We start from the raw sequence: 18862 nt of genomic DNA on the forward strand, positions 1-18862 counted from the left end.
CTTCATTATAATTTATTCAGGTTGTTTGCTATTATTAAAATCGATTGATAATAACACTGTGTAACCCACCATTTTTATACTTAATTCAAGATATTTATCTATTTAATTTTGGGTCCTTGACTTTGTTAATCGTATCTTTTGGGCTTCAAATTGAGAGAGTCTTGACTGCAGTTAAGTAACATGCAGTGATCTGGCTCATGCATAGGTTTAATAATTTAAATGAATGCAAATTCATTAGATACCAGTGCATGTGTTGACAGGTGAAAGGAGGGAATGTATCTTTATGATACTGCTTCATCAAGCTCAGCCAGCCTTCTTGTAAAGGCATGTTTTATTGTTTGCTTTTTGGTTGAGTGCCACAAAATCAACACACACACCTGCACCCACAGACACACAAATGCAACTGGGTATCATCGAGTTAGAAGCATCATAACGTCACTTGAAACTATAAGCAAGTTCTTTAAACGTTTCACTTCAAACCAAGAAGGATCCAGCAATAACAACAAGTTTTAAGATTGACCAAAATGGCTAAAACACTTTAATGATAATAAACTATAATGAGACTCTTTTATCACAATTATAACAAGAATAAGGCCAAGTTGTAGCAGTGGCTACGACTAAATAGTTACACTAGTGTTAAAATAGGAGACGATAACTAATGGGAGAACAAAAGGTCTTGAAGGAGATGTTTTCTGTGCACTACTTTCTGTCTTCACTACTCTGAATGCCAACCCCCACAAAATGCAGTGATGGAAGGATTGGGAATTCAATTTTTTAATTAACGGAGCACAGTTACCAACATTAGCAAACCCATGCTACTTATTTGATTAAAACGTTTAATGCAATCCAAAATGAACCCTTTTCTTCATCTTTCAGCTTTACACCGCCTTATCTTAACCTGTTATCTCTCATCAAATCTGTGGCTTTAATCTCTTAGTATTTAATCACTCCCACACACTTCCTTAAATTCTCCACATTCAACGACAACGGCCGTTGATAAAGGCGTGACTATTGACTGGTGGCCTGATCCTGTGGGTGTTATATCTCAGGGAATAAGGATAAGACCTGATTTCAATGAGTTAGAAAAAAAAGTCTGATGATGACGGAACAGAAATAAGTATCAACGTCAGTAAAAGTTTGTCAATCGTAAACATTTGATTACGGGATATCAAACATAAAGATACAGCTTCGTATTCTAGTGGGAAGATGGTTACGAAACTGTGATGAACTTGATAACCTAACTTTACAAGGACGTGCAGATGCATTGCTATCTTGGCCATATTTCTTCAGAGATCTCCCGGAGCATAAAGGAGGGCAGAGTTAGACTAAACAGTCCCACTCAGGGTAAGGAGTGTCAGATTTCTGCCAAACCTCTAAATCAGCCGACCAATGACGAGATGCTTTAAAGTCCAATCAGAATCAACGTCTTCATGCCGGGCCGGTGTGAAAAAATACACCCGCACAGCAGCTCTGCTCAATTCTCTCATTGATTCTCTTCTGAACGGAGAGATATTCAGTTTGCATTGAAATGCAAAACAAGTCTTTTTACTTTTTCACTTTGACTGTAGTTTTAATGCTGCTGGAGCCATGCAGAGGACGAGATGCGAGACCTTTTTGTCTCAGATCCAGTCCCACAGATGGTGCTCAGACACTGGTAACCTTCCTGACAGAGGACCTGGGCTCCTTGTGCCTCTCCATCTGGTACCAGGACGTTCTGGTGAAGTGTGAGGTCGTCTCTGATCCAGCAGTCACAGAGAACTACAGGACTTTTTGTGACATGAACGGTGGCGGGGAAGACGCCGATCTGACCATCATCACTCAGTTGCTGTCTGCAGACACGCCGTGCACTGTCAGCTCTGGAGAGAGCAGCGTGTCCATGGAAGCAGCAGGACCACGCCTGTCGGGCAGACCTCGAGGAAAACGCGCCTTAACCGTTCCAGGGACCAGGTGGTGTGGAACTGGGACCAACGCTTTAGATTATGAAGATTTAGGTAAGAACGTCTGAAATATAAGAGTCATTAAAAGTGCTTCAAAAATGAACACAATTATTAAGGTAATAACACCTTTGACCTGGACGACCCCCAGGTATGCCCCAGGTATGCTAAATATAGATCTGTTGGCTTTTCCAGGTGTTTTTTTTTTTCATTTACTGTGTTTTATTCTTCAATTCTGTGTCTTTACAAGTGTTTTGGATTAGATTTATACTCTCTTATTGCCTGACATTTTAGAATGTAGTCAGTAGCTCTATACTGCTCCTTGTTGGGCTCCATGAATACTTCTATTCAACTCCATGACCATCTCAACTGCTGGCCCATGAAAAGTTGTTCCAAGATTCTTGGCAGCACGAGTGTGATTCAGTTGTTAGATTAAAGCTTTTTCCTTTAAAAAAAAAAAAAAAGTGCCCTAAAATCAACACGATGTTACATTATAACTCAAGACAGAAACCTTGTATCTCTTTATTGATGAGGCTAAAAGTAAACTTAGATAGTTAAGGGACTTGTACAGCCACAGCTTTTAAATCAATAATGAGACTGCTGCTGGGTATTATTAAGAAATGGTTTCTCAGATCAATTATTTTTGAGAAGTTAATATCAAGTTTTAAAATCATAAATATCTAAAAGGGATGATATGCCAGAGAATAAAGATAAATCTACAAATTCTACATTATAGGCAAAAAACGTTTGCAAAACTCAAAAATATGCAAAACAAGATATACTTTATACTTCCAAAATGTCCTATAAAGGCAGTACATATTAAACTCTAAAAAGTGCAAAAATGAATACGATTTAATGCATATTTCATTGAATAAAATAAACAACTTAGGAATGTGGATAAAAAAAAGGGGAATTGTTAAGAAGCATTGAGGAACATTGAGCTATTTTTTTTTCATTTGAAGTAAGATTTATCTAAATTAAATGTATAGAACTCTATAAAACTCTGGAATCAATGTCCTTAAATTTTATTGTACTTATAGTTGTAGAAGGTACAAATAAAGGTTTATATAAAAGAATTACTGGTATTTCAAGAGACCCCTGATTAACAGAAATTGGCTATTTTGAAAAGCTACGTCTACCACTGTGTCAAATGTAATGCAACGTAAACCCTTGTATTTACCCTCCTGTTATCTCAGGGTTCAAGGCCCCCCTCCCCCAAAAAAAGTGTTTGAGGTATCCCTTGTTTTGTTTCTAGCTCTTTGTTTTCGGGCCACCTTGACCCAGAGACAACACAGGGTTGACATAATTTCTGAATATTTGGTAGGATAGGTTTAGTATAATCAGCAACTTTTTGGTGTGCTACTCTAGAAGCCTTTTGCTGACATCCTGATATGAGTATCTACTGTGCCCTTCGAAATAGAGACATTGAGAAGTTCAATTTTTTTTTTAAACAATTCATAACCGATAGATAATGACTTTTTAAACTACTACACGTGAATCAAAAAGTCAATCAAGTTTTGGTGACTGAGCTGTGTTGTAATGATTCTCCACAGGAGACAATGGACTCAACTGGGTGAAGAATTTAGTGTCTAGAATCCTCGGGCTTTATTGGAGAGGGAAGGAAAATGGTCAAGGTTTTGTGTTCTTTATCCCCACATTGTGACCCAAACAGAGTCAGCCAGAAGACAAAGCTCTTCACATTCCCTCCCTCACCCACGGTCACGGGTCAAGACGGAGAGAACAAGGTCGTGGATTCAAGCTGCTGTGTGAATGAGATCAGGACCTTCTTGTAATGGAGTGGAGTTATAGAGTGTGAAGAGCGGAAGAGATGGACGAGTGATTTTCTCTGAGGAGAGACGCGTACGTGTAGAGGCATGATGCAATTAAGGGCTTGTCGATGGGCGATAAGAAGCAGAGAAGTGAGATGGTGTTCAAAAATGAAAAGGCACATGAGGACAGGAAGAAACATAATTACAGAAGACTTTGTGAGACCTACACATGGAAACGTTCGGAAGAGTGGAAGCAATTTAAGCAGGGCTGTCATTTTGTAAAATTGAAATAAAAGGTTCAAGATGAAGGTTATCAAGGATCGTTGTAGGCACTTTATTAAGTTTGGATAGTTTGCAAATGAAGGATTTTAACATTCATATTATTGGCTCTCTAGTTCTGGAGTATCTTCAGTTTGGTGATAAGAACAAAGAGAGGACGAGCAGAGATCATTTAAAAGAACAAACAGTGAAGAATGAATACAGTCATGTATGTATGTATGTCGCTGACATGCAGGTGCTGCAGTTATTCCAGAGTATAAATGTCTAAATGCATCAGAAAGGGTATTTGCAGCATATTTCCAGAGTATTAAATCCTTATTTTAGGGTCCTGGTATCTGTCTTCTGCAGATTTGTTCCCAGTCAAACACTGAAGATACGTTTGACACCTTGACCCAGAGACAAAACAAGGGATACCTCAAACACATTTGTTTTCGGGCCTTCGGGTCACCTTGCCCCTGAGATAAATCAGTCAAGACTGATTTGACATTCTTGAATTAAGTCAAAGTTTTCAGTTTATGACTTCATCCTGTACTGCCGTAAAGAGTGGATAAAAATTCATATTCTGGAGAAAAGAGTAGCTGATTTTTAATGAGAATGGTCTTTAATTAACCTTTACTAAAGCGGCATCATAAAAAGTCTAATTAAAGATTAACATGCAACTAGAGCTCCAGGAGGGCGTCTACAGGAGATGCATGTCATCGTCTTTCTCTCCCCCAGGCATGTTCGACAGCGCCGACCGATGCTGCCGCGACCACGACCACTGCCTGCACAACATCCCGGCGTTCACCATGAGATTCGGCGTCTTCAACTCCAACTTCTTCACCGTCTCTCACTGCGGCTGCGACCAGAGGTGAGAGTGTTACCAGTGCACCCCAGGCACCCCATTCTTCACATTCCTGCCCTTTTATTATCTCCTGGGAAACCAACAAATCCCCAGGCGGGTCGGTAGGAGCCAAACCTCTCAGATGCTTTTCCTCCCTTCCACACAAACTGCTGTGATGTTAGGAATTCTTGTGTCGTTGGTCTGACTACTCAGATGAGGCCATCATTCTGAGGGAAAGGATCCATAAAAGGCGGAACCTTGGGACAAGTATAAATGTACTTCCCAGAATTCCAATCAACAAATTACTTTGCCCTCCAGGAGGAGCAATGGAGCATGAAGATTCCAAGTGAATGCCAAAGAGATGGTCTACCAATCCTGTTTTTTATTAGAAGATGAATACAACAAAAATATGTCCAACTTTGGTGAAGTTTAAACCACATGTATTTCATCCTAAAATGTATACTATATTTAGTTAAATAAGGATAATTTCCACAATTTAACATTTTAAATAGGGATTGGTAATTTAATATAATTATAATGTCCATAATCCACCTCGATCATCTAACATTCTATCTCTCTTTACAGTTTGTTTGTTTATTTTTAATCCGGTTCCTATTAAAAGCAAACACTTGATAACTTCAAGACTGACTTTGTCCGTAGGAATATGTTTCTTTATAGGTTTTCATGATTTCAAAATATATACTTTAGTCTGATCATGAAGCTGAATATTTGACATAAATATAGTTTTTAATTAAAAAATGATATTGTGAAAATGATCCATTGAAATACAGATAATAATAACCTCTACCTTCTGCCTCACGTCAGGTTTGAAAAGTGTCTACTGGGAGTGAACGACAGCGTCGCTAGCATGGTGGGCTACGGCTTCTTCAACATCCTGAAAGTCCCTTGTTTTGAACTGGAGCAGAGACCGTGCAACACCAAGTCTTGGTGGGGAACGTAAGAACACAATCATCTTCCATTTTAATTGCGTAGTAGAAGACGAGTTATAAAGCGAGTGAGCACAACTTTCTAAAAACAAAAGTCGGTTCAGAACTTAATTGTAAATTGGCGAGCAGATGCATTCGTGCGGTTAGAATGGAAAAGTCTTGCGATAACAAGCCCGACAAGGTCAATGTTTGTTTTGTTTATTTTTTTTTCCACAACAGAATGTGCCAGGAAAGCAACACCTCCTTATTTCACCACTTGATCTCTGCTTAACCTCAGGGTTACATCACAGAGACAACGTTTTCCCTATTATTTGCAAATGATTGATTGATAAGAGAATTCCTAGTTTGTTAATACATGTTGGGATGGAAAATATTCTCAATCTTAGAGGCGTATCAAAGGTGTTCTGTAGTTACAGTATGTATTTCGAAACATATTTTCTTCTGTGAGGACATGGTCGGGTATATTTAACTGAGCGGTTGTGCATGAGCTCACATGGCAATTAAGTTTAAGGGTCCAAGAGCAATTCCCTGGGCAGGCGACCCAAAAAACATGCTTAACAGTCAATATTAGTGAAATAAATCCAGACATATGAACACTAATGAATCAACTTGTGTGTAATTTTTTGACCACTGTAGGTGCGGAGACGTCCAAGAGGTTCCTCAGGCCGTCTTCAGAAGCAATCCAGCCTTCAATAGCACCGTCGAGGACGACAACCACAGCGAAGACAACAACCACAATTCTTTAAGTGTTCATGAACAGAGTGTGACCGAGAGACCAAACGTCAACATGCAAACCAAGTCACACAGCCGCAAATCTAAATGTAACCAAAGACAAACTACCAGAGGTGACACTTTCCAGAAGACAAAGAGAAAAGAGTGTAAAGAAGAGAGTCGCGAGAATCAGGAGTCTGGAGATCCTTCACATGGCACGAATGTGACGAGAGTGAACGATGTAGAGACAACAAGTCGCAAACATCATCCTAAAATGACAGCCAGTACTCCTACAGTAACACAACAGCAGACGCCGAAACGACACTCGACAACCACGCACACACCTGTGACTGCAACTATTCAAAGCAAAACGAAACAGGGACCAAAGTGGACAACAGCAATACCAACCTCAGCCCAACCAACAACACAAAATACAACTTTAAAGATGGAAAAGGGCACAAATCAACGTATCAACACAACTGTAATGCCAAGAAATACTGATCCACACAATTTGACACGTGAGTGCAAAACACTTTTTCATTGTGAGATCATTAACAATATGTCTGTTTCAATGTCTGTGCCGCTGCCTCACACATGTCTGACTCACAACAACCTTTATCTCGGGAACCTTTCTCGCTCATGTGCTCGACAACCAGAATTCTAATGAGGGCTAATTATTTTAAGCACTTGAGAAGGAAATGAACTGACAAAAGGTCGACATATTAGTCACAGAAAGATTGATGGCCTCACAGCTCAGGATTTATAACACAATCCATTCACAAAGCTTGTCTGGTAGTGAGCGCCTAGTGTGCCCTCCACAGGTCAAAGTGTGTACTGTCTTGCTGTGACTGAAAACTGATGAAATGCTCATGAGGAAAGATTGTAACACATCACTGAGTTCCTTTTTTATTGCAGACATCCATCATCCATGCCAGAGTCTCAAACATCTTGACGAGTGTAGATACAGAATTCTTGCACTGGAGGAGAAGTACGAGCTGCAGAACACTGAGACAAAGATGGTCTTCCATTGTGCCTGCACACGACGGTACTACATCATTACTTCCTGCATTAAAATACAATGAAACAGGTATTTTTGCAGTAGTATTGCTAACAGCTATGATGGTAGCTGTCAGCTAAAAATATAATATATATATATGTTAAGATTCCTCTAAAAACTAAAATGCATAGTATTAGCGAGTGGTTGTATGTAGTTCAAATAGCCTCAAGCAATTTTGACATTGCAATTAAATTAATACATTCGAAATAATTCTAAACAAAATGACAACTAAAGAGAAGCTAGTTGCTAACGTTAGCATGAAAAGCAGGCGGGAAAAAGTTTATGGAATTGTAGACTTTTTTGTTTTGTTTTTATTTGCCTCGTGAGTCATTACAAGCTAAATAAACTACAATTTTGAGTCTGTAAGATAATTTAAGGATGTTATTTTGTGCTTTACCGTTGTTTATCGTATAAGTGTTGCTGTTATTATGCTAAATTTAGAAACGTAATTTACACCCAATTTGTTCATTCATTATTGTTCACTTATTCCCAACATAGAGATAAGTTGGAGACTATCCCAGCTACTAAGGATTATAGGCAGGTTGTCACATTTAGACAACCACTTGATATTATACCGAAGCTCAGTCTGGTTCTATTTTTTGCCGTTCCCGTTTAGAGATAAATTGTTGTACGAGTAGAACTTAACTTCTGTGTTGATTCTCTAGTTTGGCTGCTGAGATCGAACACTTGAAACACCCCAGCGTTCTGCCTTCGCTCCTCAAAGAGTTTGTGTCGATGCACTGCTTCAAACTCGGCAAGAAGAAAAAGTGCAACAAAAGAAAAAGGTTTGATTCTCGTCAGCTTCCCACATCGGCACTTTGTTCTTACTCGCAGCGTTAGTCAACAGACGTTAAAGCGTGTTTGTGGTTGGTTTCAGTTGTGCGGGAGGCTTCGTCAAAGCCTATGACCTACTTCAAGCACTTAAGAAGATGGAGGAGAAAAACACAGCTGGAGCGACATCTTTACGTAAAAGGAGGAAGCGCGGAACTCCTGTACGACTTTCAAAGCGGTGCTTGAGGCTGGAAAGGGAGAAGGAGAGACTGACGCGGCTTCTATGATGGAAGTCAAAGCTGCCATGTTTAGCAACAACGGTTTTGGGAGGCCTTACATCAGGTGCACCCGCGCCTCTTTGAACTTTGAACTTTTGAGCGCCGACAAGCGACTCTCTTATGATCATTGATGACAGAAAAAAAAGATATTTATAATGTGTGCCACTGGCGAGACGAGCCGCTTCATCTTCAAACATTTCCATTTGCTGCATCTTTTCTGTACACATCAACAAATGCATTAAACCTGATGGTTAACTTATGATGTTTCAAAAATACAACATAAAGACATAAATGCTTTTGTTCATTTTCAATTTTGCTTCATGACTTATTCTATTCGCCTGTTTTCTGTGAAGTAGTTACTTCATTAAGGCACATATTACATCACTTTCAGCTTCTTAGGAATATTTAAAGCTAAACTGAGTAGGATATTTGTTGATCCACAGAGTCAAACCATCACAGAGGGGTCAAAGGTAGGAAATAAGTTGTGCATGTTATTGCGGCCAAACATACACACTAATTTAATAAATAACAATACACAATTCAACAAAAAGGGAAGAACCTGAACTGAAAGGTTAAAATATTAGGTTAGATAGGACTTTATTGATCCCTCAGGAGGTCTCTTTCCGGAAATAGTTTTTTTCCAATTAGCCACAGCAATACAGTAATTATTCATAAAAATAAATAAAATAAAATAGGAACAAAGAGAAATAAAGAGAAAGAACAAGATGATACAATCTAAGTCTAAAGATAAAGAACATAGATCACAGAACATAACAAAGACAAAGGATACAAAGATTAACATAGAACAGAACATCATGATACATATTAAACTATGATCAAAAGTATACAATACGTTATACCTACCCATAAAAAGATGATTATGAATAAAGTATAAATAAAGGTTAACACGGTTAAAGAAAAGTGTAAAATAGAAAAATAACTTAAAGAGAATTTTTTTTTTTTTACCAAAACGTCATTAGATGGCAATAACACTGACTGACAGCAGAGGGCAGCACTGCAAAGACAACGCAGTTGTCAAACAATGCCAAATAATGTCAGCTTAACATTTTCCTCATTCCTTTCTTTACGGTAATAAAGGGAAATACATTCGAATACAACTGATCTAATAAGGATCGATAACCGTATGTTTGTATGATAATTATGAACATGGCAGCATTAACGAAAAATATATTAATGTTTAAAGAATAAGCTCATCATAGACCATCTCAAAAATAAAGATACGTAAAAAAAAGAAAATAAATAAAAAATGTTGCGCTACCGTTATATCCAAGTTATATGGACGAGGTAACTCGAACTCTTAAATAGAATATACAACATATAATGTAAGAAATAGACATATTTATATTTAACTAAACAATTTATATTTTAAAATGAATGGTTCTATAAATGATAAATAAAATAGTAACACACTTTACTAAAACTTAATTTCACAAATTGAAAAACATTTAGAATGTATATTTTACAAAGTCACGATGTATTAATGTAATATAAATGACATATACTTACATTGTTCTGCAACAAAAAAAACAGACAGTTCGGCGCAGGTGAGAAGAAACGGCAAATTAATTGTTAGCTAGTGCTGCGCTATGCTAGTTAGCTTGTGCTAGCAAGTCTTGAGCTCAAATATGCTTTTAAACTCGCCCTTGTTTCACAATGTTCACCATTACTATCAACTATTTTAGCTTCTAAACTAAGTCAGAGAAAAAGTTTCACTAGAGTTAAAGTGCATTTTAAAAGTAGCACTAGTTTGCTATCATCTGTTCGCTAACCAGAGGGACAGATATCATGCATAACACAGACACAAATAGAAAGTCAACAGGTTTTATTTTTGATGGATGGTGAAGGTTTTTGTTTTTGCTGTTGTTTAGCTCTTATGGGACTTATTATTTTACTATATATTTATTTTATAATTTTAGTGAACCCTTTCCTACAAAATTTCAAGAACAAGTAGTGGATTAAATGTGTACTTTAAAAGCATTACATTGAACCATAATATACTCATTAAAATAAACAAGAAACATTGTTACTTTTACTTATTTTTAAGTCAATGATCAGGAATACATAACATTAATATTACATAAGTTTGAATGGAATTCAAAAGTTTAGCTTGAAAGGGTTATTTACAGTATACAACACAAAAAACGTGTGTGTCTGTGTGCGTTATATATAAAAGATGTACATGTGTGTTTGAGTTAATCACTCGACAAGTATCCAAAAACTTTTATTGAAATACTTCATTAACCTTCAGGACAAGTGAAGTTAATGCAAATAGCATAAAAAAAGAAAAATAAATCAGTGTTGGTGACCAGTTTGATTTTTGAGGTGCTTGGTTCTCTACTAAATAATAAATAAACATAATTTAAAAAAAAAAGATTTCTTATAAATGTGCAAGTTTTATAAAGTTCATCATAAATCATAAAATAGCAGTAGTTTGATACATTGTACAGTAAAAATCCAGAGTGCTGCTCGTCGAGAGGCGTTTTTTGTCTTCATGCCCAACTCATGTCACAAAAATGGATACAGTTCACCTTGATTATAAAGATGATGGACATTCAGTGAGTATTGATTGAATAAAGTGACTTCTATGCTACGCAGCCACAGACATTTGTGTTGTATAAATACGTCGTTATATCCAGACACTGGTAAGAACTACGGTGGAGAGACTAGGGAGTTGTGGATCTGAGCAGGCACTGATGCATATTTGGCTGTTGTCGTTCACAACACATCCAACCGAGAGATGAGTCAGCGAGAAATGAGTGTCCATTACAAGAACCTCCTCATGTGGAAAACAAAATCATTTGGCATGCTTTTACGGTCTGTCTCTACGCAAAGAAACCGATTTCTTTAGCAATACGTTCAACAAATGTGTTGATTCACATTACAGTGTTTAAAAGCAGGTTACACAGTGTGTGTCTTTTAAGTGGGTGTTTGCAGTGTTACACTGTCCTGTCCGCTCCAGAGCGCTTCCTCACCACCTTCTCCTCGCTCACCTGGTCCACGGCGAGCGTCTCCAGCTCGGCCTGCGGGGGCAGGAGGATGGGGGTTCCGTGGGGGATGCGGTGAGCGACGCCTATGTGGGCGCGGTGCTGGCGGTCTCGGGCGGGGCTGTGGCGAGGGCTGGCCGTGGCGCCGAGAGTAGGGAGCGGCGAGCGTTCGGAGGCGATGGGCGGGATGACGGCGGGTCGCTCGCGGACCATCTGCAGCTCCGGGGACTCTCTCCCCGCCTGCAGGAAGGGGGTGGGGTCCGGCATGGCCTCCACCGTGTCCCGCAGGACTATCCGCCGGCCGTCCGGGCCGAGCCGGTACACCTCGGTCAGCTCTGGGTGGAGCGGCTGCGACAGGCTCTTCTTCATCCGGCGCCGCGGCGTCTCCGGCTGTCTGTCTTTGGCGGGGGGCGGGGTGGGCATGTAGGAGGTGACGGGGCTGACGTTGGGGCTCGCATCCGATGAGCTGCCCCCCAACAGCTTCTTCTTGGTGGCGTGCAGCTGCGAGGTCAGGTAGGCGATGGTGCTCGCCCGCTGCTCCAGCTCGCCGGACAGGACGGCCAGCTTGTGGCTCTTCATCTTGAGCTCCTCCAGGTACTTCTTCTCCCGCTCCTTGATGGTGTTCTCCAGCACGAAGATCATGGCGTTCTTCTGCTCCAGGTCCCGCAGCAGCTCCGTGTTCTCCTCCTCCTTCTTCTTCAGCTCCGCCTCCAGCTCCTCGCACTGTCTCTGAAGCTCCCGGCATCGGACCTCGCCGCTGCCTGCACGGAACAAACACGACTCAAAGATCTAACACTTACACATCTTGAAAACATTGAAGCATCTGAAAATAATTTCAGAATATTGGAAGAACAGATGTGTTAGCAGGTGTCGATGATATCTCTCATTGTGTGGGATAAAAGATGATGCCAGGCAGTGTCGAGTTACATCTCTGACCTCGATACCGACCTCCCTGCCGGCCCCGCCCCATCTCTGGCCTCATCCGTTCTCGCACAAGGCTTTTCTAATCCAGACGGAAAAGCGACATATTATATCGGAAAGTCCACCAGTGTTGTGTTGCCATTCCTCAGGGAGACTCGAATCACCGACAGGATCTTTGAACAATTTCCTTAAAGAGGGTGTGTGTGTGTGTGTGTGTGTGTGTGTGTGTGTGTGTGTGTGTGGGGGGGGGGGGGGTGACTTTCAGAGCAGCTGTGCGGAGCAGGTTCTAGGCCATGCATTAGCACAGTGACAGATAATCTGATTTCCTGCACTTCAATCTACATGTACTAAACTAACACCAGTCTCACGAGGAAATGCATCAATAGATGGCGATGTTGGGAGTCGTTTTGTAAATAACAGCTTTGAGGAATGAGTTTGTAAATTGGATTATATATGGGGAAAAAAAAAAGTCAAGGGCGACCCACAGCCTTGTAAAGGGGTCACTGTCGTGCCAGTATGATAGGACGTCTGAATCACACCAGTGTTGTCACATGATGTCATGGCAATTGTAACAGTGGGGGAGGGGAAGTCGAAGAAATACTCAAACCAGACGTTACTAAGCGGCGACCGTGTCTGTTTCGAGTGAGAAGAAGCAACAGTATAAGGTTCTTAAATGGTTTTAGGAACGGAGAGGCTGATCTCAAACTCAGGTTTTCAAATGAATCTCATTCAACGATAAGCTTCTGCAGGTCTTCATTTTCAAAGAGATGACAGCTGAATGGAAGTGCACAAGAGCAGGATTAAATCAGAGACGGCCTGGAGCCATTAATCGAAATCTTGAGAACAACACACAAAAAAATATATATATATATATCACACAAGCTTAACTTCCCCTGAAGGAATTTGTTCAAAGGTACTAAAGAGCATCTTTGACTCCACAAACAACACCAGAAGCTCATCAAAGGCTCGTGGATATGTTGCTTTAAAGCTGGATTAGCAGAGAACAATCCCAGATTTTGAGGACGGAATCTGAAAGTCACGACAGTGGCCAAAACTACTAGTCACTGTAATGCTCTTAGATAATGTCACAGGATCGTCTGCTCGGTACAAAAACAAGTGTACATCTGTACAGTGTTGCAAAGGTGAGAACCCAAACAGAGTGAATGCAGATGACCTTCATAATGTTTTACTTCTACCATAAACCGAGCATTTGATCACATCTGGAAACTGAGATAGGCTCCAGACGTCCATAAGGCAACAAGCGCCAGAAAATATCAGTTTAGCTGTTGACGTTCACGGCTAATGATGAATGAGATACTGTATACATTTATATACTGGAATACCTGGAATAATTCAGGGATTTTTTCTCTCTGAAAGACGCAACAGCACTGCAGCATATTGAAGTTTATCTGTCGAGCTCCAAGCAGATGTTAACCCTGACATGGTGAATTTAGAGGAATATCATAAATAAAGCACAGTATTGGCCAGAATCCCTTTCCAAACTGGGTTACTTGAGCTTCTCTACACTTTCTCGATGTATATATATCTGGGTTGATTCTACTTCTCACGCAGGAAATTGTGTTTACCTCAAGATCATTCCAGGATTAAGTGTCACACATGTTCAAGTCTCACCTGTGGGATCGGAGTTTCGGACCGTGAGTTCATAGGTCAGGTCTGTAAAAAAAGGAAAAGCATTAGTCACACACTAGACTCGAAAAATAAAAATCTTGCTTCAGTGTCTATAGTGATTCCTGCGGTCATGGTTTTCCAAATGGTAAACACATTCTTTTAACAGGATTAGTGAGTGTTTGCCAGGCAGCTAATCGGAGGTTAAATAAGGACACATGAAATCAGATCTCAGACTAGTTTGTTACTTCATGTTACAGGTGCTGAATAAACTTTTAAATAATATTTCCCATAGAAGCAACATTCACATCTGTCCTACCAGGATATACAGTACACTGGCTCCTAACCCCAGCTCATTTGGAATTGAAGAAACCCTCGAATGAGATGTGAAACTTCTTCATAGAACTCTGCACAGTCCAGTTGACTTGCTTTTGAACAACATTCTTTCACACCATGGTTTTCAGTTTCTTCTCCTCACCTGTGCACTGCTGTTGTAACCTGCGAATTTCCTCGTGCAGCCCTTTCAACGTGTTGGCATGGTCCTGCTGGAGGAAGAGCAGGTTCTTCTGTGCGCTCTGCAGCTGATTCTCGAGCGTAACATTAGCTGATGCCATGGTGGATTATCTTCACGCAGACCAGCTCTTCGACCTGACAGGACAAGGAGATTATCGTAAACAACCTTTTTTTTTAAGTCACAAGCATCCAAGTTTAACACATTATCACAACATCGACTTGGCAGCCGACTTGTTCAGTCCTTCGGTTCAGTTCTGTTGATTTGTGTTTGACCGGCAAACACAGTCAAGAGAGAGCCAAGAGAAACACTTATTAAGATGCAGGAAGAACGGGCAGCACTGACCCTTCAGGCAGTGTGGTGATGGATGGAGAATGTTACTTAGGACAGGCTAAAAATAGAAACTCCATGATGAAACTGTTATGTTTTATTGATCAGGATGCACAGGGGAGCCAGAATATCATGCTACAGATAAAACTGATAATCTGATGTATCATTTTAAGATCCTGCCAGCAAACATCTGGACATTTGAGCCATCATCCAATTATTTGATCTCCATCAACTAGTTCTATGTTCATCCTTGATATGCACAAAAAACACTGCCTACTGGTGGAATTGCCCGCCAGTTTAAATTTAGCCTCCACAGGACCAAAAGAGACAACACAGACAACTTCATGTAGGAGTGGGTGTCGTGTAGGTCTTTAACTGATATGGTTTCCAAAACTGTATATTCTGAAATGGTACTGGTGCTTAAACGGTGCCTGTTTTGGTGCTTGAAAGAATGAAACTTGTTCGCACATTATTATTTCTGCTTAATTGTTTGTGCATGAAGCATATCAGGGTTTTAGTTAAAACCCAGATATGACAACAGACAACAAATTCCTTAAAGAAAATGACACCAAAACCTAAATTATGGGCTTCAACCTGGATTGCTTGTTATTTTCATAATGAACCATTCATATCCAAACCATGCCTGAATTTATTTTTTCAACAAACGTTTCAACCAGCTCACGTAAAGTTAGACATTTCTTGTCACTGGTTCCTAGAATATATTGATCATGTTCATAAATGACAAAATACTTTTCATCATGTTAAGTTCAGTGCTTGGTGTTATAGAAGGATTAAAGTGCTACTACATGCACAACATTACAAGGTTTACTGTCATGTAATTATTTGTCTTCACTCATCACATGCACCAGAATAAGACTCAATAGAAACAACTTCAAGCTAAACTAGCAAAAATCCCTCAAAAAACATCAAACTAGCATGTACCAACATAGAATTAAATATTGTTTCAAATACAAAACTGATAGTATCTAATAAATTATGCAGTTTTACTTAAAAACAGTGTTTTCTACATCCAGTTCTCCTGCCATAGACACCACAGGAAACTATAGCCTGCACTGCAGTTAGCCAGGGGGAGCTACCAGGTGACAAGCAATACAAGTGATTGTAAACATGTCAGGGACGCCAACAACGACAGCGAAACATGACATTACAGCCAGAAAAGAGCTTTCTTGTCGAATTAGGATTTAAGTTTGAGGACATGCCAGTTAGCAGAAATATATTTTATGACAGTTTGTAGTTTGAACAAAAGTTTCAGTCATGTTCTTGCTATTTATATATTGTAATTTCACTTTTTCCGAACAGCTGTACAGTTTGGTCTCCTTCCCCCTTTTGACAGGTTTATTGAGAATAAATATTGAGCCAGAAGAGAAAAACAACATTAAGAAAACGTTCAGTTTGAATCCAATTATACCATTTTGATTCAATGTTATTATATTGCTAATATTGTAATGGGCAATGAATTTTTCACAGCTTGGAATTTTAACTAACGGCTATTTGTGGACCGCCTCGGTGTGCAGTGCTGACACATTGTGCTGACTTTAGTTTCTGCCACACCTTCCTCCTTCTCCCTACGACCTTGTCTGCACAACCTCACGAGCAATCACTCAGCTCCAACAATTCCATCTACTGGCAGACAAGCATGCGCGCTCCGAGACTTGAGAGCAATATTGATCCTAGTCAAATCCCTCCTGAGTGCAGAACAAACCCCCTTCTGCTTGCACTGGTGAGCCTCGATAAAATATCCCTCAGCCACTCGCTCGTTACATCATCAGCTCACTGTCGTCAATAATGAATATTCCAAAACACTCTGGACTCTTTTCAGAGCAGTTATCTGGGGGATTTTCTACAATTGTTGTAGGAAACATCACAAACCCAAACAACAGCTTTGAAGGCTTAAGAGAATCTATTATTGATGACTAATGCAAAGTCCTTCCAGTAAACGTGGAGCAGTGAAGCATCCCTCTCTTACGAACTGCTTCCAAGAATAGCCGAGATATCGCTCCAGAGTTATTGACATGACATCAACTACACATTCATTCATTAGTGAATTGAAGGTGAAACGAGAGGGATTAACGGCGAGAATATTTATCCTCAATCAGTGCAGCAACATTTCAAAAACATCTGTTACTTTCCTTCCCTTTTTCCTCCTCACACAGACAACATAAATAATCGATGAACTGCAGCACGAGAAACAGTAGACATCGTCTGTAAGAGGAGCTCCACGCTTCATGACAGAAAATGAATCTTGCTAAAAACTATTTTTTACATGAGAGATACATTGTGTTCTGCTGCTTTTGAGGATCGCTATTAAGAAGATGTGTTGAGATTCAGTATCAATAAGAGTTGATCATTTTGTGTGTGTGAGTAAGTAGGGCAGGAAAGCTTCACAAGAGTCACAGGAGACGCTCGATAGTTTCCAGCGCACTTCCAGTTTCAGCACCTGCATTGCGGACAGCACCAGGATCCAGCATCCTTCACAGTCCTCACAGCAGGAGGTGACAGCCTCAGAGAACACCAGCCCAGACTTAAACACTCACGTCACACTGGGATCAGACCAGTAGAAACAAAAACCTTCTTGATATCGTCCTTTGAAAAGCTAACGGTGACAGACATAGGCCACCAAAGCAGCCTGACCTACGGGGTCCTAAAACTGGACAGTTTTACGACACGGAAGCATATTTATCATCCTGGATTAAAAAGTAAAATATTTTAATACAAGAGTCGCGTATTGTTGAGTCCGTTTGTGGATTAGAAATCGACCTCGCGTCGCACCAGATCCCCTTTAAAGTATGCGCCAAAATACTCGTATCTTTGTATCATTAAAGATACAGAAGATATTTAACAATGTGAAAGAAAGCATGACAACCATGTTGGTTTTTCGGGTAATTCGGCACAAATATTTGGGGGAGATAATAAAAAATAACGTCTCGGAATCGAGTTGAAAGGAATCAAAACGAAGACAACCGGCAAACGCAGCTGTAAACAAACACATCAATAGATTCAAAATGGCAATGAGAGGGAAAATACTCTCGTAAATAACGCCTTTTCGTCATAAATAAACTTTGATTCAAAACTAACGTACAGGAAGAGCCATATTTACAGTAGCCCGGGAGCTAACGGCGACACAAGGGATAACAAAGGACTCACCGTGCAGCTCAAAACACACAGACGTTGATAAATTCTAGAAAATATCAATGGCTACGAGATAGAATGGACCCGCAGGCTGACCCTAGGAGCGGTGGTCTGGGCCGGGCATATCTGTCGGGGCTCGCCGGGGAGGGTGAGAGGAGGGCGGCTGTGTCAGGTTCCTCTCGTCGCCCAGAGATACTGGACAAAATAAAGCGATGCATCATGGGAAGTACTCGGACTTTAACGCGTTCTTTATCAAAATTTTTAGCATTTATTTAAACGATAACCGAATTAATAATTATTTTAATGTTGGACTGGAATGTTAGAGATTTCTTGAAGGTTATTTTTATTCACGATTTTCATTCAGCAACGGTGCGCGTCATCACTATAGCAACGGGCTCAGCGCTGAGCAGTTACCGCCATCTGCCGGTAAAATTTGAGAATGCGTCTAGAAGTTTTTTTTTTATTATTTTTTAAATGTTATAGCTCAAAGCAAATTGTTTAATTTGTATGACATGCGTTGAGCCAGACGCCCAAAATTCAGATTCTCTTGAGAAGTCTTTACAGAGGATAAACAAATGAACATGACATGAAAGGCTAAAACTGAATGTTTTACATTAAAAAAGCGATAATATGAATCTGTTTTACATCACTTTCAGGGACAATAAGTATCATTCTCTGTGTCCTAATTTGTTTTAAGAAAGTGTTTAATTTCTCACAGTGAGTAATGTTCTGGCTACATTAATACTAAAA

At 40.0% G+C, this 18862-nt stretch overlaps 2 protein-coding genes across 2 annotated transcripts; one reads left to right on the forward strand and one right to left on the reverse strand.

Moving 5' to 3' along the window:
• Positions 1–1474: 1474 nt before the first annotated feature.
• On the forward strand, positions 1475–8880 carry LOC148088267 (group 3 secretory phospholipase A2-like). The gene is made up of 7 exons (XM_087805684.1): positions 1475–1991; positions 4700–4832; positions 5631–5762; positions 6389–6981; positions 7379–7508; positions 8186–8305; positions 8398–8880. The coding sequence occupies exons 1-7, from the start codon at positions 1529–1531 to the stop codon at positions 8576–8578; spliced, it is 1752 nt and encodes a 583-aa protein (XP_087661810.1). The 5' UTR covers positions 1475–1528; the 3' UTR covers positions 8579–8880.
• Positions 8881–10798: 1918 nt separating this feature from the next.
• Positions 10799–18405, reverse strand: ccdc92 (coiled-coil domain containing 92). Its single transcript, XM_087795596.1, has 4 exons — positions 18128–18405; positions 14600–14769; positions 14128–14169; positions 10799–12335 (listed from the first exon to the last, which is right to left on the reverse strand). The coding sequence occupies exons 2-4, from the start codon at positions 14733–14735 to the stop codon at positions 11527–11529; spliced, it is 987 nt and encodes a 328-aa protein (XP_087651722.1). The 5' UTR covers positions 14736–14769; positions 18128–18405; the 3' UTR covers positions 10799–11526.
• Between the last annotated feature and the right edge of the window lie 457 nt (positions 18406–18862).

This window comes from Callionymus lyra, chromosome 1 (genome assembly GCF_982586985.1).
Source record: "Callionymus lyra chromosome 1, fCalLyr1.hap1.1, whole genome shotgun sequence".
Classification (NCBI taxonomy): domain Eukaryota; kingdom Metazoa; phylum Chordata; class Actinopteri; order Syngnathiformes; family Callionymidae; genus Callionymus; species Callionymus lyra.

Bases quoted from the DNA above. Each gene is read 5' to 3' on its own strand.
- LOC148088267 (XM_087805684.1), top strand. From the start codon at position 1,529: ATGCAAAACAAGTCTTTTTACTTTTTCACTTTGACTGTAGTTTTAATG. The intron at 5,763-6,388 runs GTAAGAACACAA...TGACCACTGTAG, and splicing joins ACCAAGTCTTGGTGGGGAAC to GTGCGGAGACGTCCAAGAGG. The intron at 6,982-7,378 runs GTGAGTGCAAAA...TTTTTATTGCAG, and splicing joins TGATCCACACAATTTGACAC to ACATCCATCATCCATGCCAG.
- ccdc92 (XM_087795596.1), bottom strand. From the start codon at position 14,735: ATGGCATCAGCTAATGTTACGCTCGAGAATCAGCTGCAGAGCGCACAG. The intron at 14,170-14,599 runs GTGAGGAGAAGA...CTTTTTTTACAG, and splicing joins GTTACAACAGCAGTGCACAG to ACCTGACCTATGAACTCACG. The intron at 12,336-14,127 runs GTGAGACTTGAA...TGTTCCGTGCAG, and splicing joins CCGAAACTCCGATCCCACAG to GCAGCGGCGAGGTCCGATGC.